This window comes from Bufo bufo, chromosome 3 (assembly GCF_905171765.1).
Source record: "Bufo bufo chromosome 3, aBufBuf1.1, whole genome shotgun sequence".
Taxonomy (NCBI): Eukaryota; Metazoa; Chordata; class Amphibia; order Anura; family Bufonidae; genus Bufo; species Bufo bufo.
In genome coordinates, this window is record NC_053391.1 from 645,489,617 (window position 1) to 645,517,046 (window position 27,430).

General features: G+C 44.0%; 1 protein-coding gene across 1 annotated transcript in view; it reads right to left on the reverse strand.

Moving 5' to 3' along the window:
* The window catches only part of PARP4 (poly(ADP-ribose) polymerase family member 4), a 336,611-nt gene that overhangs the window by 207,995 nt on the left and 101,186 nt on the right, over positions 1-27,430 (reverse strand). The window contains exons 22-24 of the mRNA XM_040422464.1: positions 23,659-23,836; positions 15,155-15,225; positions 14,824-15,011 (exon numbers count right to left, since the gene is read on the reverse strand). Coding sequence (XP_040278398.1) covers positions 14,824-15,011; positions 15,155-15,225; positions 23,659-23,836 — 437 coding nt within the window. The remainder of the gene's footprint in view (positions 1-14,823; positions 15,012-15,154; positions 15,226-23,658; positions 23,837-27,430) is intronic.

Consider the following 27,430-nt stretch of genomic DNA (forward strand, 5'->3'; position numbering starts at 1 on the left):
AGTTTCTACTCTAGGGGTGCATCAGGGGGGCTTCAAATGGGACATGGTGTCAAAAAAACAGTCGGCGCACCTTTCACTCTACGCCCCGCTGTGTGACCGTACAGTAGTTTACGGCCACATATTGGGTGTTTCTGTAAATGGCAGAGTCAGGGCAATAAAGATACAGTCATGTTTGGCTGTTAACCCTTGCTTTGTTAGTGAAAAAAATGGGTTAAAATTGAAAATTAGGCAAAAAAATGAAATTCTCAAATTTCATCTCCATTTGCCAATAACTCTTGTGCAACACCTAAAGTGTTAACGACGTATGTAAAATCAGTTTTGAATACCTTGAGGGGTGTAGTTTCTTAGATGGGGTCACTTTTAGGGAGTTTCTCCTCTAGGGGTGCATCAGGGGGCTTCAAATGGGACATGGTGTAAATAAACCAGTCCATAAAAATCAGCCTACCAAAAACCAAACAGCGCACCTTTCACTCTACGCCCCGCTGTGAGGCCGTACAGTAGTTTACGGCCACATATTGGGTGTTTCTGTAAACAGCAGAGTCAGGGCAATAAAGATACTGTCTTGTTTGGCTGTTAACCCTTGCTTTGTTAGTGGAAAAAATGGGTTAAAATGAAAAATTAGACAAAAAAATCAAATTCTCAAATTTCCTCCCCATTTGCCAATAACTCTTGTGCAACACCTAAAGGGTTAACAATGTATGCAAAATCAGTTTTGAATACCTTGAGGGGTGTAGTTTCTTAGATGGGGTCATTTTTGGGTGGTTTCTATTATGTAAGCCTCGCAAAGTGACTTCAAACCTGAACTGGTCCCTAAAAATTGAGTTTTTGTAAATTTCGGAAAAATTTCAAGATTTGCTTCTAAACTTCTAAGCCTTATAACATCCCCAAAAAATAAAATATCATTCCCAAAACAATTCAAGCATGAAGTAGACATATGGGGAATGTAAAGTCATCACAATTTTTTGGGGTATTACTATGTATTACAGAAGTAGAGAAACTGAAACTTTGAAATTTGCAAATTTTTCCAAATTTTTGGTAAATTAGGTATTTTTTTGTGCAAAAAAAATAATTTTTTTGACTTCATTTTACCAGTGTCATGAAGTACAATATGTGACGAAAAAACAATCTCAGAATGGCCTGGATAAGTCAAAGCGTTTTAAAGTTATTAGCACTTAAAGTGACACTGGTCAGATTTCCAAAAAATGGCCTGGTCCTTAAGGTGAAAATGAGCCCGGTCCTTAAGGGGTTAAACATCCCTCTGTGTGACACCATGACCGATCCTCTTACAGTACTAATATCAGGTTATATAAATATAAATATATATATATATATATATATATATATATATATATATATATACACACACACACACTGTATTTTTTCGGACTATAAGACACACCTAGGATTTAGAGGAGAAAAATAATAAGAAAAAAAAATATTTCTTTTTTTAACAAATCTCTTTTTATTGAGTTTTGTGATAATAAAAAGTGAGCATACACTTACAGTATACAAAGGTAATCAGATAGGACATAAAGACAATGGTCATTGTACAAACGCAAGTCAATGATCTATTTCCATGCAAAAAATGGGCATATTATGCAAAATCCTCAGAGGCTATATGCCTGACAACACAGGAGACATGGAATACATGGCATCTTTGTCCATACACTGAGCCAATTGCTGATCATCGAAGTATACAAGCGATGTAAGAGTAAGAGTTAGTGGTAAGGTTTAGAGAGAAGGGGGGGGGAGAAACCGGGGGGGGGGGGGGGAGGGGGTAATTAATTGTCGACCAAGTTCTTACCCGCATTTGAAATGCGTTAGAAAACCCTATAGAAGCATATAAGTCTTTGGACACCCCTTATTCGCATCATGACTCATCCCTTTGTGTCGAGCTCCATTTTCTCTTTTATATGTGTTAACCATGGTTGCCATACGTGTAGGAAAGCCTTTCTAGTTTTGTTCTCCCAACCAATCAATTCTTCCATGCGACATAAGTGCGTCATCTTTTCATACCACATTGATAGAGTCGGAGGGTTCTCCTCTTTCCACTGTAGCGGAATTAGTAGTTTTGCTGCAGTGATCATATGGGTGGCCAAGCTTGATTTACTTGGTCTAAAATCTGCTTCTGGTAACCAAAGCAGTACTAATGGGCCAGAGAGCTTTACCCTTCCAGGGCATATTTTATTAATTATACCTTCAATCCCTGACCAGAACCCTCTCATTTTGGGGCAAAACCACCAAATGTGTGAGATGTTACCAATATCTGATGAGCATCGCCAACATTTGTCTGAGGGAGATAAGTTTATTCGGTGGAGGAATTCAGGAGTTCGATACCACCTAGATATTGTTTTAAAGGAATTTTTCTGGATTTTGATGCAATTAGAGAACCCATGAGAGTTGGCCAGAATGGAGGCTCTACTACTATCATCTAATTGTATGTTCAACTCCCGTTCCCAGTTATTTAGATAGTTGGGGCTTTGGGAGTTCCCATTTCTTAACACCCGTCTGTATACCATGGATAGGCATTTAGCTGGTAGGGCGGGTAATAGTATGTAGTTCTCCAACCATGTAGGGTCGGTTAGAGGTAGGTGATTGGATCTCTTAAATCTAGTACAGGATTTCTCAAAGTCCCAAATTTGTAGGATATCTCCCGGCATGTTAACACTGTCTGTGATGTCTTTGTAAAAATCCCTACTAGCTTTGGAGCGATACAGATCTCCTATTCTAAGATGAGCTACAGATGACCAAACTTTCGTGACCTCTAGAGGGCGTTTTTCAGGTATCTGTGGTAGTATATGAAGGGGTGCCAGGGGTGAAAATTTATTCTTCCCCATATTCAGCTCATCTGAATTTTGGCATCTATAGATTGTGCTTCTGATTAGATCATATGGTAAATCCTGTTTACTCGGTAAAGGCGCTTTATACCAAAGCAGGAATTCTCTATGTCTCCCCAACAGAGATTTTTCCATATCAACATGTATAGGGACCGGCTCAGGTTGAGTCAATGCTAACCATCTTTTTAAGTGTATGGCCTGTAGATACAAGTTAACATCTGGTAAAGAGATGCCACCTTGTTTCTTTTTCCTAGTAAGAAGCGAGTAGGGTAGTCTTGCTTTTTTACCATCCCACAGAAACTTACTAAAAACCGACTTCAATTTGGTTTGAAATGCGCCAGTTATGGAGATCGGGAGAGATCTAAATAAATATAACAGTTGGGGGAGAATGAATGTGACTAGTGCATTTTTCCTTCCTAGCCAAGAAAGCATTTTCTTTGAGAATCCTGCTAAGGTAGTCTGTATCTTAGCCAATAAGGGGGCGTAGTTGAGCTGATATAGTAGGTTCAAATTGGCAGGTATCATGATCCCTAGATACTTGACTGCTTTAGCAGGCCATTTAAAGGGGGTCATGTCTCTTATTCTTCTCATCTGGGGAGGAGAGACAGAAATCCCTAGAGCCTCTGATTTGTCAAAGTTAATCTTGAAATTAGATGCATTCCCAAATGCCTCAAAAATATCCATGACATGTGGCATGGCTTCTTCCGGGTTTGAGATAAACATTAACAAATTGTAGGCAAACGCTGCCATTTTGTGCTCAATTTTGTTTATTCTCAATTCTCTAATATCAGGGGTCTGTCTAAATTTAAGTAGCAACGTTTCCATGGCTAATATGAAGCGTGAAGGAGATAGCGGGCAACCCTGTCTGGTACCATTTCCAATGCTAAAGGAGTCTGACAGTGTATTATTCACCAATATACGGGCCGAGGGGGAGGAGTACATCGTGAATATTGCCTGTACAAATCTATCCGGGAACCCAAAGGCTTCCAGAGTTTTCCGCATAAATTTCCAGCACACTCTGTCAAACGCTTTTTCTGCGTCTGTTCCCAGCAGAACTAGGGGCGTTCTTTTAGAGTGAGCATGAGAAACCGCATGTAAGACTCTACTAACATTATGTCTACCCTCCCTGCCCAATACAAATCCCACCTGCTCCTCACCAATCAGGCTAGGAAGCAAGGAGGCAATCCTGTGGCTTAGCCAGTGGCGTATCCAGGCTATGGCAGCCATGGCTAGTGCCATAGGCGCCAAGCGGGGGGGGCGACGCGGCCGGCGGCAGGGCAGAGCAGGAGATGAGCGCCTCCATTGCGGAAGCGCTCATCTCCATAGTCATCTGTATTGCCGTCCTCAGGACGGCAATACAGATGCCTGTCTGTGCTGCGGCAGAGGAGGGAGAGGTGTGTCCCCTCCTGTTCCTCTGATAGGCTGCCGGCTTAGTGCTGGCAGCCTATCAGAGGCCGGTGCAGGCGGCGCGATGACGTCATCGCGTCGCCTGAGCCGTATAGCGAGGGACACAGACGGAAGAGGCGGCCTGCATCGCATCGCATTGCTGGAGGTAAGTATAAGTGTATTCTTTTTTTTAATTTTTTTATATAGGTACAATACTGGGCTGGCACATGATAAGGGGGGCTACTGGGCTGGCACATAAGGGGGGCTACTGGGCTGGCACATAAGGGGGGACTACTGGGCTGGGCTGGCACATGATAAGGGGGGCTACTGGGCTGGCACATGATAAGGGGGGACTACTGGGCTGGCACATGATATGGGGGGACTACTGGGCTGGCACATGATAAGGGGGGACTACTGGGCTGGCACATGATAAGGGGGGCTACTGACACATGATATGGGGGGGCTCTGGCTACTGGCACATGATGGTGGGGGGGGGCTCTGGCTACTGGCACATGATATGGGGGGGGCTCTGGCTACTGGCACATGATATGGGGGGGGCTCTGGCTACTGGCACATGATAAGGGGGGCTACTGGGCTGGCACATGATAAGGGGGGACTACTGGGCTGGCACATGATAAGGGGGGACTACTGGGCTGGCACATGATAAGGGGGGCTACTGACACATGATATGGGGGGGCTCTGGCTACTGACATGATATGGGGGGGCTCTGGCTACTGGCACATGATGGTGGGGGGGCTCTTATTACTGGCACATGATTGGGGGCATCTATGGGGGCACATCTTACTGCAGATTATTGGGGGGCACTATAGGGGCATCTACTGAGGCTAAAAAAGAAGATATTTTATATGGGGGCTCTGTATAGGGGCATTTTATACTGGGACACATTATGGTGGGTACTATGGGGAAGGGGGGGGCACTATGGGGGTCATCTACGGGGGCACTGAGAAGGGGTATTTTATATTGGCACATTATGGGAACATTAGCTCAACTGGGGGCATTACAAATGTTTTGCATATTATAAGGAGAATTATTACTACTGGGGGGGCATTATGGTGGGCTTTATTACTCCCCCATGGTATGACCCCCTAGTAGCTGCACCAGCCTCTCCCTGCTCTGCTATCCCTCTGCCCTTTCTCCAAATCCTTATTATGAAATCTTTCTCATTAGGTTAAAGCACAACATCAGCTCCGCCGAGCCCCCGGCCAAAGTGTTGAAGTGGCGTCCGAGATCCCCAAGGGCCAAGTCAAGTAACTGTAAGTTTTTATGGGGGTTCTACAAAAGAGCTTTTTTTTTTTTTTTTTTTGTTAAGGTTATCTGAAAGATGGGTTTAAAATATTTTGACAGGGGCGCAGTTTCAGTGCTTGCCATAGGCGCCATTTTCACTAGATACGCCTCTGGGCTTAGCAGCTTGGCCCACCACTTCAAATCTGTGTTTAGGAGAGATATGGGTCTGTAGCTACCGCACAGCTCCTGATCTTTCCCTTCCTTGTGGATTATGGTAATATGCGCTTCTTGTGCTTGGGCAGGGAGGGTGGAGCCTTGTAGCAGGTCACTGCAGAGTCTCACAAAGTATGGGGTCAGGATATGTTTAAATTTCTTATAGTAATAAATAGGGTAACCATCTGGGCATGGGCTTTTGCCCGTTGGTATAGAGCCGAGGATTTTATCTACCTCCACACTGGTAAAGGGCCGCAGCAGTGTGGACCTATTATCTACTGATAAAGTGGGGATTGTGATGGATTTAAGGAAGGAATCTATGCATTCGCCTAAGTGGCGTTGGTCAGAATCTGCTGTCAGTTTCTCTTTTTCTAGGTTATATAGTAACGAGTAAAAGCTACAGAACTCTCTCGCTATATCAGGTGTTGTGGTGAGTTTTTTTTTACCCTCCTTAGTTTTAATAGCTTGGATAAAAGTTTTGCTCTTTTGAGCTCTTAAGACATTAGTCATTACCCTAGATCCCTTGTCCCCATGACAGAAATACTTGAATCATAGAGATTGCAGTATTTTGGCTGTTTTAATATTTAACAGGTCTTTAACCTGGTGGCGCTGCGTCTTAAGCGTACATTGTACGTCGTCAGTCTGTTTTATTTTATGTAAGGTTTCTAGGGTAGAGATCTGCGTAAGCAGGGAGTTTAACTGTTGGGATCTTTGCTTCTTTACACTGGAGCCTAGGCTAATCAGTTCTCCTCTAATAACCGCCTTATGGGCCTCCCAAATCATGGGCATGGGGGTTTGAGGTCTGTCATTTTCATTAAAGTAGTCTTGGAAGATCCTGCTCTATCTGGGTCTTATTAACCTCGTCCTCTAAAAGCGTGGTGTTGAGTCGACACGTCCAGACTTTTGGGGGCAAGTCTTTCAGTTTCCACTGAACTTTGACCGGAGCATGGTCAGAGACAGTGGAATTTCCAATTTCTGCTTTTGTAACAGAAGTGAGTGAGTTATTAGACATATAGATGTAGTCTAACCGCTGGTAGGTACCATGTACCCGCGAGAAGAACGTGTAATCCCTCCCTTCTGGATTGAGGACCCTCCAGACATCCGATATTCGCAAGATCGAGAGGGACTTGGATTCTACGTACTTGTTTCTTAGAGAGGAGTGGGGTTTTTGAGGTGGAATCTATGCTGTGATCCAAGGCTAAATTGAAATCACCCCCTAATATCAATAAGCCTTCCACGAACTCCCGAAGGGTGCCTAACATCTGTTTAAACCACGGGATCTGTTTAACATTCGGGGCATATACATTTGCCATAGTGATAGTGCTATTAAGGACTTTCCCCTTAACAAACAAGTACCTTCCAAGAGGGTCTTCCATTTTAGCCATCAAGGTAAATGGTATATTTTTGCTAATGCAAATAGAAACTCCTCTAGCAGCCGAGGAATAGGTAGAATGGTACCAGACAGGGAAGCACTTACTACTCATATTAGGGACACGTTGATGCCTAAAGTGAGTCTCTTGTAAAAAGAGTATGTCAGCGTTTTCTCTTTTAAGGGTGTGGTACACTTGACTTCTCTTCTGAGGGATATTCATCCCATTAACATTAAGTGTGCAAACAGTTACTTCAGCCATATTATTAAACAGTTAATATCTAGCACACCGGCCTCAGGGATATTAGCTTGCAGGTCGACATCGGATGGGAGACAGTGGTAAACATTGATATAAACAGAAAAAGGAGAAGAACACTGAGGCTCTAACGGCGCATGTCTGCGCAATAGTGCAATAAAAATAAAATAGTATAGGGCCGGGGGGGGGGGGTGGAACATCAGTGGTAGAGCCCGATATGACCAGGGACTCCACACACACTCGACCAGTATAAGGGCCTTTCCAGGCCTACTCGAATCAGAAAACATAAGCATGGACTAGTGCAGGTCCGGAGGGAGAGAACCGCCTCCAAGTGATGGATAAAGGAGGCTTTTAGGAGGGTTTTGCAAACTTAGGCAGTCTCTCCCTCCCGTCCAGCAATTCCGGTCTTCAGCCGGTTCTACATTCCATACCTGGATTTACATAATACCTGTCCAGGTAAGGCAACACCACTTATAACAACTATAACAAGAACCCAACAGTATGCAAATATGTGGATTATAAGACCAAAATGAGACCAAAACGCTACAACTGGTAGCTTTGTCGCCCTATAGAGCTAAATTTCAGTCCATAGAGGCCTGTTTCTTCCTTGTCGATTTGGCCTTAGATGAAAGTGCCCAAGGCTCAGGTGAGGGCAGATGAGGGAGGTCTTCTGCGGTAGTTACTGGCAACCACGATGGTATGTCCATGGGCGATATCTCAAGAGCCTCCCAGATCTTCGGCAGGTCGTCCGGGTGACGCAATGTGTCGGCCCTTAATTGAGGTACTCAGGCCAAAGGGAAAGAGCCATCTCATAGGCAATTTTTTTGCTCTCAGCTCCGCTGTCAAGGGACGTAAGGGCCTCCGTTTAGCAAGTGTGCTAGCCGCTAAATCCTGGAAAATCTGGATTTTGTGGGTATCCAGTAGAATGTCCTCTTTTTCTCTTGCCTTTTTGAGGATCTCCGCTGTGTCCAGGTAATTTAGAAGTGCGCAGACTGTGTCTCTTGGCGGGTCTCCATCTGCAGGCTTGGGCCTAAGAGCTCTATGGGCCCGTTCGATAGTAATGGCGTCCGCATGTGTCTGACCCACCAGTGTTGAAAAGATTCGGCGCACGCATTCTGAAAGTTCCTCAGCAGGGATAGACTCTGGGATCCCCCTGATTCTTACGTTCTTTCGCCGTCCCCTATTCTCCTGGTCTTCCAGGCTAAGGTAGGCATTATTCAGCTGTGTGCGTAACGACTTCATTTGAGTTTGCAGCCCTCTGCTATGCTAAAAGCTAGCTGGGAATTTTCAAGCGACTCAACTCGGGACCCCATTTGGTGTACCTCCATCTTTATGTCCGCCAGCTCCTTCATCACCGGAGACAGGGCCTGCGACAGAGAGTGTTTCAGGAAGGATCTTGTAATCGGCAGTGTGTTAGTAGCTCCTTGTGTGTCGGAGTAAGTGCATGAACTGCCGCCATCTGAATCGTCCTCCTGCGTCTCAGAGCGGGCAGCGGCTGCCGCCATTTTCTTCACTCTGGCCGGGGAAGGCATCGCCTTATTCAGGAACCTTGTCAAGTCCCCTTGTGATTTCTGGGGTCTCAGTGTACCCTCTGAGTCTTTGCCTCTCTCCTTGGACAGTTTGCCCATGTTTCGAGTAGGTTATATGCTGTAAAAAGCTATGTGGCCGGGAGGTGTGATGAGGAGCTCAAGGTTAAGCGTCCACCACCATGCTCGGCTGAGAAAAAAATATTTTTCAACAGACCACCAGGGAGGGTGAGTACAGGTCACCACCCAGCGCCTCCTGCATACTAATGACCGCTTCCATAATGGAAGCGGTCATTAGCATTCGCACTATAAGACACATTGCCATTTTCCCTCACTTCTGGAGGAGAAAAGTGCATCTTATAGTCCGAAAAATACAGTATATATATAAATAAAAAGAGAAAACAAATGGCGGCACCGGAAGAGAACAATGTGGGTGCTAGGTCCAGGGATGTGGCAGCTTACCCCGTATAATAAAGATGAAAGACGGACAGCACTCCAAGTAAAAGTAGTGGTGTTTATTCACCCATGTGGATGGCAACGTTTCAGCTCATACAAGAGCCTTTTTTGTATTAGGGTTGTCCCTTGCTGCAGCGCTGGCCAATCGTAGCGCACAGCTCATAGCCTGGGACTCCCAGGCTATGAGCTGTGCGCTACGATTGGCCAGCGCTGCAGCAAGGGACAACCCTAATACAAAAACTCCGCCCCGTACAACAGAGGGAGCTGCACACACCGGAGCCTATACCGGGCGAACGGAGCGGCGCCCAGACATACTAGTAAGTGCAGGGGGACCCCTGGGCGCCGCTCTGCCCACTGATATAGCCAGCTTTCATGTGCCTTTTACTAAGTAGAGGCTTCTTTCTGGCCACTCTGCCATAAAGCCCAGATTAGTGGAGTGCTGCAGTGATGGTGGACCTTCTGGAAGTTTCTCCCATCTGTATGCAGGATCTTGGGAGCTCAGCCACAGTGACTAATGGGTTCTTAGTCTTGCCAAGGCCCTTCTCCCCTGATTACTTAGTTAGGTGGGTGGCCAGCTGTAGGAAAAGACCTGGTTCTTCCAAACTTCATCCATTTAAGAATTACGGAGGCCAATGTGTTCTTGGGAACTTTTAGTGCAGCAGAAGGTTTTTGTACCCTTCTTCAGATCTGTGCCTCCACACAGCTCTACAGGCAGTTCTTATCTCCTCATGGCTTGGTTTTTGCTCTGATATCCATTGTCAACTATGAGACTTTATATAGAGAGAGCTGTGTCTTTCCAAATCATGTCCAATCAACTGAGTTTTCTACAGGCCGACACCAATCAAGGTGTAGAAACATCTCAAAGATGATCAAGAGAAATGGGAGGCCCCAAGAGCAAGATTTGCAATTTTTACTTTTTAATACATTTGCAGATATTTCTAAAATTCTGTATTCGCTTTCTCATTATGAGGTATTAAGTGCAGATTGATAGGGGGAAAACTTTATTGTTGATTATAGCATAAGGCTGCAACATAACAAAATGTGAGAAAGAAAGTGATAACATTACAAAGTGCAAATGTCTCAATGCTATTACACTTGGTGAATTGGAGCACAAAGTGTCTAGATGGAACTCATCACTACCTGACTGTTTTAGATATGGGAATTAGTTTGCGAGTGGTGGAGAGGTGATGTAGATAATAAACCTAGGGATTTTGGATATATTCATTAAAATCCCTTGTTCTAAGGGGTCTCTATATTGATTTAAAATTAAAGGGCAACCTCAAATAGTCCAGTATTGGTAGGGTTAATTCTATTAGTCATCCTATATAACTCTTCCCCCCTTCCCTGGCTTATTATTGGATAGGGGAGGGTCATGTGACCTTGGGTTCCCTGTGATGTGTCTTACCAAGCACTGATTGGCCCATAGGGCCCCTGAGATACTTTATCTATATTGGGGGTTTATTTTATATGGATGCATTGAATATGTTTTTTATGAATTAATTGAGTATGTGATTATCTTTTTGGATACATTATATATACAGTAGAGACCAAAAGTTTGGACACACCTTCTCATTCAAAGAGTTTTCTTTATTTTCATGACTATGAAAATTGTAGATTCACACTGAAGGCATCAAAACTATGAATTAACACATGTGGAATTATATACATAGCAAACAAGTGTGAAACAACTGAAAATATGTCATATTCTAGGTTCTTCAAAGTAGCCACCTTTTGCTTTGATTACTGCTTTGCACACTCTTGGCATTCTCTTGATGAGCTTCAAGAGGTAGTCCCCTGAAATGGTTTTCACTTCACAGGTGTGCCCTGTCAGGTTTAATAAGTGGGATTTCTTGCCTTATAAATGGGGTTGGGACCATCAGTTGCGTTGAGGAGAAGTCAGGTGGATACACAACTGATAGTCCTACTGAATAGACTGTTAGAATTTGTATTATGGCAAGAAAAAAGCAGCTAAGTAAAGAAAAACGAGTGGCCATCATTACTTTAAGAAATGAAGGTCAGTCAGTCAGCCGAAAAATTGGGAAAACTTTAAAAGTAAGGGCTATTTGACCATGAAGGAGAGTGATGGGGTGCTGCGCCAGATGACCTGGCCTCCACAGTCACCGGACCTGAACCCAATCGAGATGGTTTGGTGTGAGCTGGACCGCAGAGTGAAGGCAAAAGGGCCAACAAGTGCTAAGCATCTCTGGGAACTCCTTCAAGACTGTTGGAAGACCATTTCAGGGGACTACCTCTTGAAGCTCATCAAGATAATGCCAAGAGTGTGCAAAGCAGTAATCAAAGCAAAAGGTGGCTACTTTGAAGAACCTAGAATATGACATATTTTCAGTTGTTTCACACTTGTTTGTTATGTATATAATTCCACATGTGTTAATTCATAGTTTTGATGCCTTCATAGTCATGAAAATAAAGAAAACTCTTTGAATGAGAAGGTGTGTCCAAACTTTTGGTCTGTACTATATATATATATATATATATATATATATATATATATAATTTATTTATATTTATTACATACTTTGGAATATTCGGGATCTTAATAATTGTGCCATATTTATTTTTTTATTGCATTGTACTCATTTTGAGATAAAAATTATTTTTTCAATATGCTGTTATTAAAAATTCTAAACCCCTGTTTCTGTGCAGATTTGAGATTCTCTAGTAGCAGGCTCTGAATTTACACTCTGTTTTGTCAGGCAGCTTAGCTGACAGCTTCTTATATCTCGTCTTTGACCTCCTAAACATAGGTAAATCCTGTCGATAAATCCTGGCAAATGGAAAAAGGCTCACTGTCCCAACAGAATCAGACGCGTTTCAGGGTATAAACCCCATCCACTGAGGAAGGGGTGCATACCCTGAAACGCGTCTGGTTCTGTTGGGACAGTGAGCCTTTTTCCATTTGCCAAGATTTATCAACAGGATTTACCTATGTTGGAGACGATTATTCCCGCATGGACTATCTAAATTGTCTTGAACTGTGTCCGATCCTCTGAGAGGGGGCAGGACCGAAGGGAGCGTCTGACATCACACCGCTGTGAAGCCGAGGAGTCACGTGAGACGTCACATTAGAGACTCCATACCACGTGGGACGCCGCGTTGGGTAAGAACGGCAGGAGAACAGAGCTGAGGATCCAGCGTGTGACGGAAGGTGGTAAGGTATATCCTTCACTACTATTACTATCTGGTCATCCTGCTGGGGAAGCGGGACATATCCTGGAGACTTGGGATATTGTGCAGTGCCGACATAACATTGCCAGCAAGAGTTTGTCCTTTCATCTGGTTCTATTGAAGCCCATTGTTGAGCTATAGACAAGGACTGCCATCTATATATTGCCGATATCCCTTGCGATTGTTTGGGATCAGAGGTGTATTGGGACTTAAGGTCCAGATTTATCTGACACATTGTTTTATTGTTTGTACATTGTTTTACTGCATGTATATTTTTCTATTGTTGGTATTAACTGGCTCACTATATTAAATATTTGATTTATATAGCGCTGGCTGTCATTTTCCGAATTTTGGAGTGCCCCTCATCATTTACTGCTACTTACTATTTTTTCTAGACGGTCTGGGTGGACCGGGAGGTGAGCACCCTGATCCATTCGACCTATAGGTAGAGTCGCTGTTTTCCATTTTTGCTATAGGAGACAAAACTAGTTTGCTAAATCAGGGCCTAAGTGGACTAGTCTATTTGTCTCATTTTGCTTCACTGCTTTACAAATTGTTGCCTGCCTTTTTGGACTTCAACGTACATCTGCACTTGTGAACGGTATGGATAGACATAAAATATTGCTACAATGTGAATCATCTTGGGCCTAAATTATAGGGACGCTCTCTCTCCGTTTTTATAATGTATGTGTTGCATTTGTTTTTATATATATTGTATCTTTAATATACTCTTCCTCGTTTATAAATATTGTCACTCCTGTATCCTGGGTCAGCTACCCATATTGAAATGCCGAAATAAACTTTGGACTAAACTTTAATGATGAGTGCCGTGATCTGTATTTGCATACATAATCCTGGAATTTTCTTACTAACACTGCTCGACTGGACAGACGATTGCCGTGAAGGAAGCGTTCCTTTCCGACAATGGCTGGCTCTTCAGGAGAGGAGATGTTTACATACAGTGATCTCCTCCACAGTATGTGAAACAGTGATCACTAATAGCATCTTTCATCCCCATATAAAATCATTGTTCGTGAGCAGCAGAGTGCAGTTTAGATGGCACAATCTGCTGCCGGCAAACAATGATTTAGTTGTCCTGATCAATGATCCTATTACAAAGTGAACAAGCGTTTTGCTTATTCATCAGGGAAGAAAAGGATGCAAACTCTAATGCCACCAGATATAAGGCAGCTATCCTATAAGTCAATGTTCGACCCTTTAACTAGGCCTTGAGACATGACTCGGATATTAAAGGGGTTCTACAGTTTGTTTTAAATGATTATATATCCTCTGGATAGATCATCAGCATCTGATTGGCGGGGGTCCGACATCCGGGACCCCCGCCGATCAGCTGTTTGAGAAAGCAGCGGCGGTCCAGCAGCGCTGCGGCCTTCTCACATAGCTGATCGGCGGGGGTCCCGGGTGCCGGACCCCCGCCGATCAGATGCTGATGATCTATCTAAAGGATAGATCATCAGTTAAAACAAACTGTATAACCTCTTTAAATAAGCCAGCACCTCATCTGCAGACAGATGTTTTGGGGTATTTGCCCCTTATCAGTGCAGAGGAGGATATATAGTACCCCCCCCCCCCCCCAAATCCTGACTTAGGCCTCTCACCCAGTTAAGCCAGTACTCTCTGCTCTGCACTGATTAGGGGCAATCACCCCAAAACAGCTGTCTGCAGATGAGGTGCTGGCTTATTTATTATCCAAGTCATGTCTCAAAGCCTAGTTAAAGGGTTGGACATTAAATTATAGGATAGCTGCCTTATATCTGGTGGCATTAGAGGCAGAGCTTGTTAGGAGCTCATTTGCATCCCTTTCTTCCAGAATTCCAGAGGAGCATATATGGCCTATAAGTCTCCTCACGACGATTAAGGCCAAGGAGTTATAGTACCCTCCAAATCCTGCTCATTCATCAGGTAATCGGTGGCACCTTTACACCAGTAGATTATCGCTAACGAGCATTCGTACTAACGCTCATCAGCGAGAATCTGCCTGAACACTGGGCAGTCTAAAGGGGCCTTTAGTATACTGAGCACCACCAAGGGATAGGAGCATGTGCGATCAGCTGTGGATTCCAAAGGTGAAAGCAGTGCCGACATTTCTGTTGGAAGTGAACTTATTCAAGGGAAGCCACTGTTGGTCTGGCCCAGTCACATGCCCCTCAGTCAGCTACCATGTTGGGACCGAAGCGCTGTATTGTCAGTGACGAAGACTGGACTAAACAAGTGGGTAGCATTACACAAATCAAGACATCAGCAGTTTAGCACAAATCTTGTAATAAAAGAATATTAGTAAGTGACTACATTTTAGAATACTACAAAGAATTGTCGATTATGTCTTACCCTACACCACAAGTGAACAGATGAATGTCATTCTTATATTTTTTTAGAATTTGAAAGACCATGTTTTCATTTTGGACATGTCCATCAGTGATGAGGAGAACTTTCTGATGTCCCTTTTTTGGTCTGAGTAAACACAAGGATTGTAGAACCTTCCAGAACTCAGTGCTGCCCATGGTGGGTTTTGCATCCTATAAGAAGATAAAAACCTTACAGTTAGTCAAGGCAAATTCCATAAAAATGATGAACCAGTAGTAAAGTCTGAAGTCAGCGCAAATATCTTTTCAACATAATTAGATTTCCAGTAATAAATCAATGTTGCTGCACTCCTTACTTTTATAAATTTCTCTGCAACTGGATTTTCCCATTGGAAGTTCTTTGGGCAGAAGTACAGCTGTTTATAATCTGCAAAAAGAAATATGCTATTAGATTTTCTCTATAAATGGTGGTGTTGTATGTGGAACTGTTCAAATCTAATGTATGGATTGCACAACTATTTGTGTGCCATAAGTGAATTGTACCTTTTGTCCTCTTACAGCATGTGTCACCAAAATGCTATTTTCCTATGTCAATTAATCACTCAGTATAGAATCATAAGACAAATATTTTCGTTATGATTTTCTTCCGGAAACTTGCACTGCAATTGCCATGTGTCTTGGAGGGTATTGAATCTCCTTGCAGAGAACCAAATAGAAAGTAAGGGGCACATTTATTAACACCTGAGTTTTAGACACCGTGTCTTAATAAGGCCCTGCGCTGGCGGTGGATCCGCCAAAGTTACGCAGAGGTGCCGGCCTCTACATAACCTTGGTGTATCCACCGCCGCTTCTAAATGTAAGACAGCTTCCTTACCATTTTCTACACCTAAGGCCGCATGCACACGACCGTGGTGTGTTTTGCGGTCCGCAAATCGCGGATCTGCAAAACACGGATGGCGTCCATGCGCGTTCCGCAATTTGCGGAACAGCACGGACAGCCTTCAATATAAATGCCTATTCTTGTCCGCAAAGCGTGGACAAGAATAGGACATGTTATATTTTTTTAGCGGGGCCGCGGAACGGAGCAATGGATGCAGACAGCACGCGGAGTGCTGTCCGCATCTTTTGCGGCCCCATTGAAGTGAATGGGTCCACATCCGAGCCGCCAAAACGGTGGCTCGGATGAGGACCCAAACAACGGCCGTGTGCATGAGGCCTAAACCAGACGTAGAAAATGATTAATGAGACAGGCCTGCCGGACCATCCCCTTCCCGCCCACTTTTTTAGACCTGGCGGGGAAAAGTCACAGATTGTGGTGCAAAGGACCTTTGCGTCGCAATCTGTGCCAGAAATACGCCTAATATAGCCGTATTTCTGTTTAATAAATTACCCCCTAAGTTTTTACAAATCCCTGGGTAAAATCAGTACCTTTTTGAAAGCACATGGCACCTCACCCGACCATCCGGAGCTGTACTCTGTAGTGATGAGGAGCAATAACTCCAAAACGTGCTGCTTACAGATGAGAGGCTCAAGTAGCTCCAGGCTCCTTAAAGGGGTTTTCCAGTAAAAAATATTTTTTTTACAAATTCCTGCGGCATGGCCCGCTCCGAGTCGCTTCGAGGTCAGCACTGCCGGGACTGGAAGATGTAGAGAGTGCAGGCAGTGCTGACCTCGAAGCGCTGCATGTGACTATGCCTATAGCTGGCCAGATGTAAACAATGCCATGACCAGAAGATAGAGAGAGCAGTTGCAGCGCTGACCACCGAAGTGACGGGGAGCAAGTAAGAATAAATCTTCAGTTTTAGGCCATGCTGCAGGAACTTAAAGGGCATCTGTCAGCAGATTTGTCCTTATGAAACTGGATGAGCTGTTACATGTACACTTGACCGCTGAAGGCATTTGTGTTGGTGCCATGTTCATATGTGCCCGCATTGCTGAGAAAAATTATGTTTTAATATATGCAAATGAGCTTCTAGGAGCAACAGGGGCACTGCCGTTACACCTAGAGGCTGTGCTCTCTCTGCAACTGCCGCGCCCTCTCCACTTGGATTGGTAGGACCAGCCAGTGAAAACATCATCATGCCTGGCCCTGTCAATCAAAGAGCAGAGGGCATGGCAGTTGCAGAGAGAGCAGAGCCTCTAGGTGTAACGGAAATGCCCCATTGCTCCCAAAGGCTCATTTGCATATATTAAAACTTAATTTTTCTCAGCAATGCAGGCACATATGAACATGGGACCAACACAGACGTCTTCAGCTGCCAAGTGCACATACAACAGGTCAGACAGTTTCATAGGTACAAAATAATTTTTACCGGAAAATCCCTTTAACCCCTTAGTGACCACCCATACGTGTTTTTACGGAGGTCACTAAGTGGCCTTAGGCTGGCAACGGCTTTTTTACGGTGGCCCAGTCTAAGCGCTGCATTGGTCCCCCACTGCACGGGGGACCCGGCTATTACATGAGAGCTGCGGCCCTGCTCTAACAGCCCGGACCGGCAGGAGTGCCGATCCGGGCTGTTTAACACTTTACATGCCGAGGGCAACGGCGCCCGCTGCATGTAAAGTGCTGACAGAAGGAGCGGACTCCCTCTGTCTCCCATCGGCACCCCGCAAATGCGATCGCGGGGTGCCGATGTGTGTGAAAGCTGCCTGGGGTCTCTTGTAGGCCCCAGACCAGCCTTGAGTAATTTCCAGCAGGCTGTGGCTCTCTGGCGCAGCCTGCTGGTCAATGTCAGAGTAGCATTGCCATCAAAATGCAATGCACTATAGGGATAGTGCATTGCATTTTAAAAGCAATTAAAAAGCTGCCTGTTATAGACCCCTTGTGGGACTATTAAGTGGTAAAAAAAAATGTAAAAAACCCCCGAATTTATAAAAAAAAAAAAATCCCATAAAATCAAGCCCTTACACAACTCCATAGAAAATAAAAAAGTTATGGGTCTTGGGAAGCGGCAATGCAAAAACATTTTTTTCTTTTAAATAAAAGGGGTTTTATTGCAAAAAAGTTGTAAAATGTAAAAAAATATATATGTATTTGGTATCACTATAATCGTACTGACCAATAAAATAAAGATATTATGTTATTTATATCGAAAAATGAACGCCGTAAAATATATAGCGTAAAAACGCAGTGGCTGTATTGCTGTTTTTCCCATCTCCCTCCCAGAAATAGTTAATAAAAGTGAATCAGAAAGCTATGTATACCCCAAAATGGCCCCATTAAAAACTACAACTTGTCCCGGGAAAAAAAGCCCTAATAAAGCTATATAGATGGAGAAATAAAAAAGTTATAGCTCTTGGAACGCGACGATGAAAAAAGGAAGAAAAAAGCTTGGTCAGAAAGGCCCAAAACAGGCTGGTCACTAAGGGGTTAAAAAGCTGTGTTGATTAGTCACCTATAAGTGACACCAGAGAGACAGTTTTCTTCCTTCTATGTGAGAGCTATAATATACTGAAGCTGTTCCAAAATGTATCTATGTATAACCCCTATGTGCTCATTAGAGATGAGCAAATTTCCTAAATTTGTTTCAGGTTTGCCTCTATTGCAGTTGCTGTTTGTGTAGGGGTAGTTGTGTAGGGGTAGTTGTGTAGGGGTAGTTGTGTAGGGGTAGTTGTGTAGGGGTAGTTGCAGTGGCAGAAGCCCAGCATGGAAAATGATAGATAAGGCAAGAGATGTGCAGCTGTGGTAGTGGCAAAAGCAGCACAGTATGGAACATGATGAACAATGTGCAGCTGTGTAGGGGTCATAGTAGCAGCAGCAGAAGTAGTGGCAGCTGCAGCAGTGACACTACAGTGTGGCACATGATGCACAGGCCGACAGCGGCAGTAGCATAATTGGGCTAGTGATAAATGGCCAGTCCCCACTGTCAGCAATGAGAGGTCTTTTCATTGGCAACTTGGCATCTGCTCGAGGAGTTTGAAATTCCCTACGGATTCATGTCCGTTTCATTTTCACAAATGTAATGTTTTCCACACTCGTGGAGAACAATTTTGTCTGCTTTGCTGTGATGATGCCACCTGCTGCGCTGAATAACCTCTCTGACAGTACACCAGAGTGTGGACAAGGTAGTACACAGATGGCAAACTGGGCCAGTTACTGTCACTGGTCCAATCAGTCAGGGATCAGGGTATGTGCAGGAGAAAGGACACAGTCCAGGTACAATTGAACCTGGTTGTTCAGGCAGTGCGTATCCATTTGCTAATGCACATCAGGTTGGTGCACTGGATGAAAAAAAAAACATATCCACTGGTTAATACAAAGCAGAAACTGATCCACTGTGTGGGTTCTCTCTCCCAGGTTCCACTCCCAGCTGTAAGACAGCATGGCAGTGCTACTGCATACATGGAGGGGGAGTGGAAGGAACCCTCCTCCCTGTTTCTGTTCAAGATGAGAAGATGTCAATTGAGGAGGACTGGGATGTTGACAATTTGTGCTGTACAAATCTCAAAACCTTTGAATTTGTTGAAAATCAAAGTCTTGGGAAATTTGTAATAAATTTGATTGGTGTAGAAGTAACTTGCACATCTCTAGCACTCACTGACACAGCATTATGTCACTGAGTGCAATGGGCCAACGCTCAGTGCTGTAATAGTATGTTGCAGAGATGGCGTGAGCTCAGCAGCTGGGCCAGTGTCACAGCTTAGGCAAGGAAGCTATTAAATAGAAAAACAAAAAAGCATCCCAAGCCCCCTGCATTCCAGCACCACAACTCCAATCATCCCTGCCAGAATTTGCTGCCCTTATTGCAGTGGTGACATGGCAGTTTACTGGACTTGAGTGCGGCATCCAATCATCTCAGCAGTCATGAGCAGTATATGGACACATCATTGCTGCAGCCAAACATGACATCATGGCTAAAGTGGCAGGGACGATTGGAGCGGTTGAACTGGAATGAAAGAAGTTTCAGATGGTGAGTATACTTTATTTTTTAATTATTATTGTTTCCTGCCTTTTCACAAAAGATTTTCAGATCACTCAGATAACCCGGTCTTATATGGGTTCTCGAGGATTTTAATATTGGAGGCCTATCCTGAGGAGAGGTCATCAATATTAAAGAGATTCTGTCAGCTAGGCCTAGGCGCTCATGAAGCATTGCAGCCTCTTCAAACAGCTGATTTAAAGGGATTCTGTCAGCTAGTTTTAGCCTATAGAGCTGTGGACATGTGCTGCTAGATCGCCACTAGCACCTCCACAATATAAATTTTTCATACCTGTGAGTGCTTTTATTCAGTCAAAAGTACGATTTTATATATATGCAAATGAGGCTAGTAAAAAGCCTTGTTACGATCGTTTTAGGAGCCCAGCCACACCCACTGTAAAGGAGCCCAGCACCACCCGCATCCCCTGAATCTCCTCCTTGCTCCCCTGACATCACACAATTGAAGCGACATAATCTCGCGCATGTGCATGCTTGTTCTTGGGGCATTTTCCCTTTAGTTTTGTCTTCAGCAAGTGAAATGCATGCTCAAATCGGATTCAGGTCCGGTGATTGACTTGGCCATTGCATAACATTCCACTTCTTTCCCTTACAAAACTCTTTGGTTGCTTTTGCAGTGTGTTTTGGGTCATTGTTCATCTGCACTGTGAAGCACCCTCCAATGAGTTCTGAAGCATTTGGCTGAATATGAGCAGATAATCCTGCTTTTGGCAGCAGTCACATCATCAATAAATAGAGAACCAGTTCCATTGGCAGCTATACATGCCCACGCCATGACACTACCACCACCATGCTTCACTGATGAGGTGGTATGCTTAGGATCATGAGCAGTTCCTTTCCTTCTCCATACTCTTCTCTTCCCATCACTCTGGTACAAGTTGATCTTGGTCTCATCTGTCCATAGGATGTTGTTCCAGAACTGTGAAGGCTTTTTTAGATGTCGTTTGGCAAACTCTAATCTGGCCTTCCTGTTTTTGAGGCTCACCAATGGTTTACATCTTGTGGTGAACCCTCCGTATTCACTCTGGTGAAGTCTTCTCTTGATTGTTGACTTTGACACACATACACCTACCGCCTGGAGAGTGTTCTTGATCTGGCCAACTGTTGTGAAGGGTGTTTTCTTCACCAGGGAAAGAATTCTTCGGTCATCCACCACAGTTTTTTTCCGTGGTCTTCCGGGTCATTTGGTGTTTCTGAGCTCACCGGTGTGTTCCTTCTTTTTAAGAATGTTCCAAACAGTTGTTTTGGCCACACCTAATGTTTTTGCTATCTCTCTGATGGGTTTGTTGCGTTTTTTCAGCCTAATGATGGCTTGCTTCACTGATAGTGACAGCTTTGTGGATCTCATCTTGAGAGTTGACAGCAACAGATTCCAAATGCAAATGGCACTCTTGAAATGAACTCTGGACCTTTTATCTGCTCATTGTAATTGGGATAATGAGGGAATAACACACACCTGGCCATGGAACAGCTGAGAAGCCAATTGTCCAATTACTTTTGGTCCCTTAACAAGTGGGAGGCACATATGCAAACTGTTGTAATTCCTACACCGTTCACCTGATTTGGATGTAAATACCCTCAAATTAAAGCTGACAGTCTGCAGTTAAAGCACATCTTGTTTGTTTCATTTCAAATCCATTGTGGTGGTGTATAGAGCCAGAAATGTTAGAATTGTGTCGATGTCCCAATATTTATGGACCTGACTGTATATAAAATCATATTTTTGACTGAATAAAAGCACTCACAGCTATGAAAAATTTATATTGTGGAGGTGCTAGTGGCGATCTAGCAGCACATGTCCACAGCTCTATAGGCTAAAACTAGCTGACAGAATCCCTTTAAATCAGCAGGAGTCTGACTCCTGGCACCACCAGTATCAGCTGTTTGAAGAGGTTGCAATGCTCCATGAGTTCTAGGCCATGTGACATCACCTTTATCAGCCACATGGCCTAGCTGTAGCTCTGTCCTATTCAAGTGAATGGTGCTGAGCTGCAATATCAAGCACAGCACTAGCCAATGGATGGTGCCATGCTTGGTAAGCTGTGAGGAGGCTGAGGAGCTCTGGTGAGCGCCACAGCTTTCTCAAATAGCAGGGGTGCCAGGAGTCAGACTCCCACCAATTTTATATTGATGACCTAGCTACTCCACCAATGTTCAGTTTTCTGAGAATATAGGATTTAGCAGCTAATTGGCTGATCATCTCCCCTTATATACTGTGTTCAGATACACTAAATCTGATTGGTCAGTCTCCACTCCAGTTTCCACTTTTAAAGGCGTATTGTGGTTTTTATTTATATGTTAAAATAGGAAATCATATAATTTTCTAATATATATCGATTTAAAACTCTGCATACATAACTTTCTGATATCAGGCAGTTAACCCCTAAATGCAATAGAATAGTATAGCCCATGTATAAGTTTTATATAATGTATCCATGGCCTAACTGAAATATAGCATCAGCCACGTTTAATGAGGCAAGGTGAGGCGGCTGCCTCATGCGGCACCATCTAGTGGAAAGTAGGGGGTGGGGATCTGAAACAGTACTTCACAATGACAGCAGAGTACTCTATGAGCTTCCTCGCCCTCAGGACGTGCCGTGCACTCAGCACACTGGTCTAATGAGTATTGAGGACTAAGACTAGATCAGCATGTGCTGCGTGGCACACTGCTCTATTGAGGGGCGGAGCAGCACATCCTGTGGTCCATCTGCGATAACTCTGCCTCTCAGTCTGTTGCCAGTGTCCGCTTGGTCCTGTCATGCTGTAGGCATGAGGTGAAAGATGAGCAGAAGAGTGGGCCAGGGCCAGCGAAGGCGCTGGGTGACTAACGGCATGAGTGAGGAACCATGTGTGTCACAATACCAGTTCCTGTCCTGTCCCCTGTGCTGAGTCACTGAGTCCAGTCCAATGCGTGATGACTGTAGTAGGTCCCGTGTCTCCTCCTCAGACTTTGTGCAGTACCTCAGAGTTGGTGGTTAAAGGGAACCTGTCACCGGGATTTTGGGTATAGAGCTGAGGACATGGGTTGCTAGATGGCTGCTAGCACATCCGCAATACCCAGTCCCCATAGCTCTGTGTGCTTTTATTGTGTAAAAAAAACAACGATTTGATACATATGCAAATTAACCTGAGATGAGTCCTGTCCCTGACTCATCTCACGTACAGGACTCATTTCAGGTTAATTTGCATATGTATCAAATCGTTTTTTTTACACAATAAAAGCACACAGAGCTATGGGGACTGGGTATTACGGATGTGCTAGCGGCCATCTAGCAACCCATGTCCTCAGCTCTATACCCAAAATCCTGGTGACCGGTTCCCTTTAATGATTAATGTGTGATTATGGGACCTGCTCCAACTGCAGGCCTGCTTTTGCAGCCACCTAGAGGAACCACAAGTGACTACTGGAGGCTACCTGTGTCCCTACTGTCACAGCCAGGCTCTGAACTTACAGGCACACAGTATGTTTTGTTTTTTACCCCAGCCATCACCCCTGCCCCCTATTATGACTGCCCACACACTGTAATGCGACAGCCACATGGCTGTATGTATTTTGCGGTCAGAAAACCGTGCATCCGTAAAACACAGATGCAGTCAAGTAAATATAGGACACTTTCCGCATCTGTATGTCCGTTCCGCAAAAGATCGAACATATTCTCACAAAGAATCCACACAAAAGTTCCACACAAACAATTGACATGCTGTGGATTTCTAAGACTCATTCAGACATGAGGTGAACTGCAAGACTCATTCACTTCAGCATGCAAGTTACTGACAAACGGTACAAAGTGGAAGAAAAAAGTAAAACATATTATTTGCTTGACTATGTGACTATATATATATATATATATATATATATATATATATATATATATATATATATATATATATATATATAGTAATGCTTCAATGTATATACTTACTTGACCCAAAAAGGACAACGTTCACATAGCTGCAGTTTATAGATCTCACTGCAAGTAGTGCCACCTGTTTAGCACTGTGAAAACAGGACTCCATGGAGTTGGAACAATCAAGGCATATTGTCAAAAAATTATCCTCACATGTATATTCAATATCAGGTTGAAAAATCAGCATGCATGCCTATAAAAATAGAATCAACATAGAAACAGTAAAAAGGAAAGGAAGCAAATATCTGTCAGCAGCCAACATATGCAGCATTGGATTTGATATTATATAAGGGGAATAAGCTCACATGGGAATGTCTTTAATTGCTGTTTCTTAATTAGATGTAAGGGTAGATGTACACGTTGCAAAAAAAAAAAAATGCAACAAAAATGCTTTGTGAATAAAACAAATAAAATAAATGGTAATGCACATTTTTTTATTTCCCTGATCATGACAAACCCTTCCTGTACTGAATGTTGTGTGCTTTATAGATAACATTTTTTTAATACTTTTTATACATGGCTAAGGAGTACCGAGAGGTGCAACCAAGCCTTACCTGTGTGTATAGTGCTAATTGCCTGCCTTATCTGGGCCTCAATCACTGCAATGGAACTTCCACTTCCTCACTCTATAATGACCTGTCCCATTCTACACAGCAAAACTGACAATTCAGCAGCATTACAGTATAGTACCTACTCAAGTGGCCAATGTGAAAACTGGAACAGTCCAAAATTATTTTTTATATAGATATGAACATAAAAATACTTAAAAAATAGTGATAAAAAATGTAAAAATGTAAGGCCAAGTTCACATGTTCAGTCAGGCTTTAGGCATAGATTCCACACCTAAATTCTGATGGAACTCACTAATTTTCCAATAGTAACGCAAGTGAATGTGCTATTTTATACCCCATGCTCCTGAAAAAAATATATGTGGAACATGATGCTGATTTTAAAATTTAACTGGGACTAGTCCGCAGGGTGTCCGCTGGTCAATTGTAAAAATCCACAGCAGATTTCAACCTATAATGTGTGAATACGGCCTGTCATTTTCTAATAATACATTTCCTTCTCCTGACATGTCTGTTTTAGAATTTACTTTTATACATACATTTCCAGGTGAAATAAGAGAGGAATGCCAAAATTCTAAATTCAAAAATAAAATAATGATGCTCCAGAATAATTTAATGGGGAATACAAGTACAGTATTTACTAAAGCAGACATGTCAGGAGAGTCATCTGAAGGCTACATTTTTTTGTGGTTTCTTTTTTTGCTGTGTTAAAATTTGTAAGAACTGTTATGTATAGGTACTGTGGATGGACAATTAATATTTCAGCTGAATTCTAGTGACTTAAAAGATGAGAAAATATAGTTATTGTATTTTACAAAAGCATTCAAGCACCATAGGTAGGAAGCAGCACATTGCTCCATGCACAAAGACACAAGCAAACACTGGAAATATGGGTTATTCTGAATTGCATTACTGCTAAACTTACTGTACATAAAAATTTGAAGCAAAATTGTGTCAGGCCTATCTACTTACGGCAAGGTTGTTTCTTCAGATATAAATTTACATTATTAGACTTGCCTCTTTCTGGAACTAGGCCTACTAAATTCCAGGTAATGTAGGATCTAACTATACTATGCTCTAATTAAAGCTTTGGAGTTCACTGTCCAAATAGAGATGGCCACTTCTCTAAAAGTGCAATGCAAAAAACCACAGTTCGACCAGCAACTTCAAACAATATGAAATATAGTATAGGTGCTGGTGCACGTTTTTTGCATTGCACATTTGGGGGAGTCACTGCCTCAATTTGGACCGTGCACTCCCTGCCCATCTGTAAAGCAGGCATGCTCAACCTGCGGCCCTCCAGCTGTTGTAAAACTACAACTCCCATCATGCCTTGCTGTAGGCTATCCAGGCATGATGGGAGTTATGGTTTTGCAACAGCTGGAGGGCCGCAGGTTGGGCATCCCTGGTCTAAAGCTTTTAATTACAGCATAGTATAGTTGGATCCTACATTGCCCTGAATGTTGTATGCGAAGGCCGAGGAGAAGAAAGTCTGATAGAGTAGGTTCCCGTCTGCAGAAGCCAACTTGCCACTGGTAGATGGGCTCAACAAAATTTTGATAAGAAATGTGCGCAAAGAGCTTCAAATTTTCATGTATAGTAAGTACAGCAGTGATGAAATTCAGAATCAGGCCTGCTTTTGCCATGAGGCGAGATGACAATCTCGCCTCAGGCGGCATCTTGTGCTGGCTTTGAAGGGGCAGCATCGGCACAGCCTGTGGCCGATGCCCCCCTTGGCAGTGGCAGGTTTTTTCCCTTTGTAAGATGCAGTGCATCTTATAAAGGGAATACTAGTGAGCGCTTCCATTATGGAAGCGCTCACTAGTATGCAGGAGAAGGGGGGGGAGAAGATTTGTACTTACCCCTCCTCCTGCTTGCTCTTCTCAGGTCCTGCCCTGCTGTGTCCTGGCTGCCTGCAGCGTCATGACGCACAGAGCGCACTCTGACCTGACGCTGCAGGAGGTCAGGTGACTGCAGCACGGGCCCTGAGAGGAGACCCGGAGACCGCCGGACATGGAGTGGAGCGGCGGAGCAGGAGAGGTAAGTTTATTTAATTTTTTATCAAGTCTGATCTGAGGTCTAATATGGGGGTCTGGAGTTCTGATTGGGGGTCTGAGGTCAGCTATGGGGGGGTATGGAGGTATGATATGGGGGTCTGAGGTCTGATATGGGGGTCTAGAGGTCTGATATGGGGGTCTGAGGTCAGATATGGGGGGTATGGACATGTAATTGGGGGTCTGAGGTCGGATATGGGGGATCTAGAGGTCTGATTGGGGGTCTGAGGTCAGATATGGGGGGTATGGAGGTCTGATATGGGGGTCTGGAGGTCTGATATGGGGGAGTTTGGAGGTCGGATATGGGGCCGGCTGGAGGTCTTATATGGGGGGGCTGGAGGTCTGATATGGGGGGCTGGAGGTCTGTTATGGGGGGGCTGGAGGTCTGTTATGGGGGGGCTGGAGGTCTGATATAGCGGTCTGGGGATCTGAGGTGTGATATGGGGGGGACTGGAGGTCTGATATGGGGGTATGGAGGTCTGATATAGGGGTCCGGAGGTCTGGGGATCTGAGGTGTGATATGGGGGGACTGGAGGTCTGATAAGAGGGGTCTGATTGGGAGTCTGGAGGTCTGACTGGTGGTCTGATGTGGGGGGGTCTGAGGTCTGAAATGGGGGTAAGTCTAATGGGGGTCATGTCTGATATGGGGGTCTGGAGGTCTATTGGGGGTCTGATATAGGGGTCTGGAGGTCTGGTCTGATATGAGGGTCTGGAAGTCTAATGGGGTCCGATATGTGGGTCTGGAGGTCTAGTGTGAGGTCTGATATGGGGGTCTGAGAGGTCTAATGGGGGTCTGAAGAGGGGTTTGGTCTGAGATGGGAGGTTTCTGACATGGAGGTCTAATGGGGGTCTGATCTGAGGTCTGATATGGGGTCTGACATAGACGTCTAAAGAAGGTCTGGTCTGAGATGGTGGGGGTTTCATCTGAGGTTTGATATGGGGGTCTAATCTGAAAGGTAAGTATTTTTTGTACTGGCACACTATTTGTGTGGTACCAGTATTTTCAGGGGGAACTGTTGTGGCAGTATAGTATTGGGGAGCACAGTGGGCACAGTTTTAGAGATGGCAGGATGGGGTGTTCAGAAAGCGAGAAGGAGGATGGAAAAGTAGGAAACTAAGATGTTTGTTTGAAATAAGAGAATAATAGTGGCTCTCCCAGTTCCC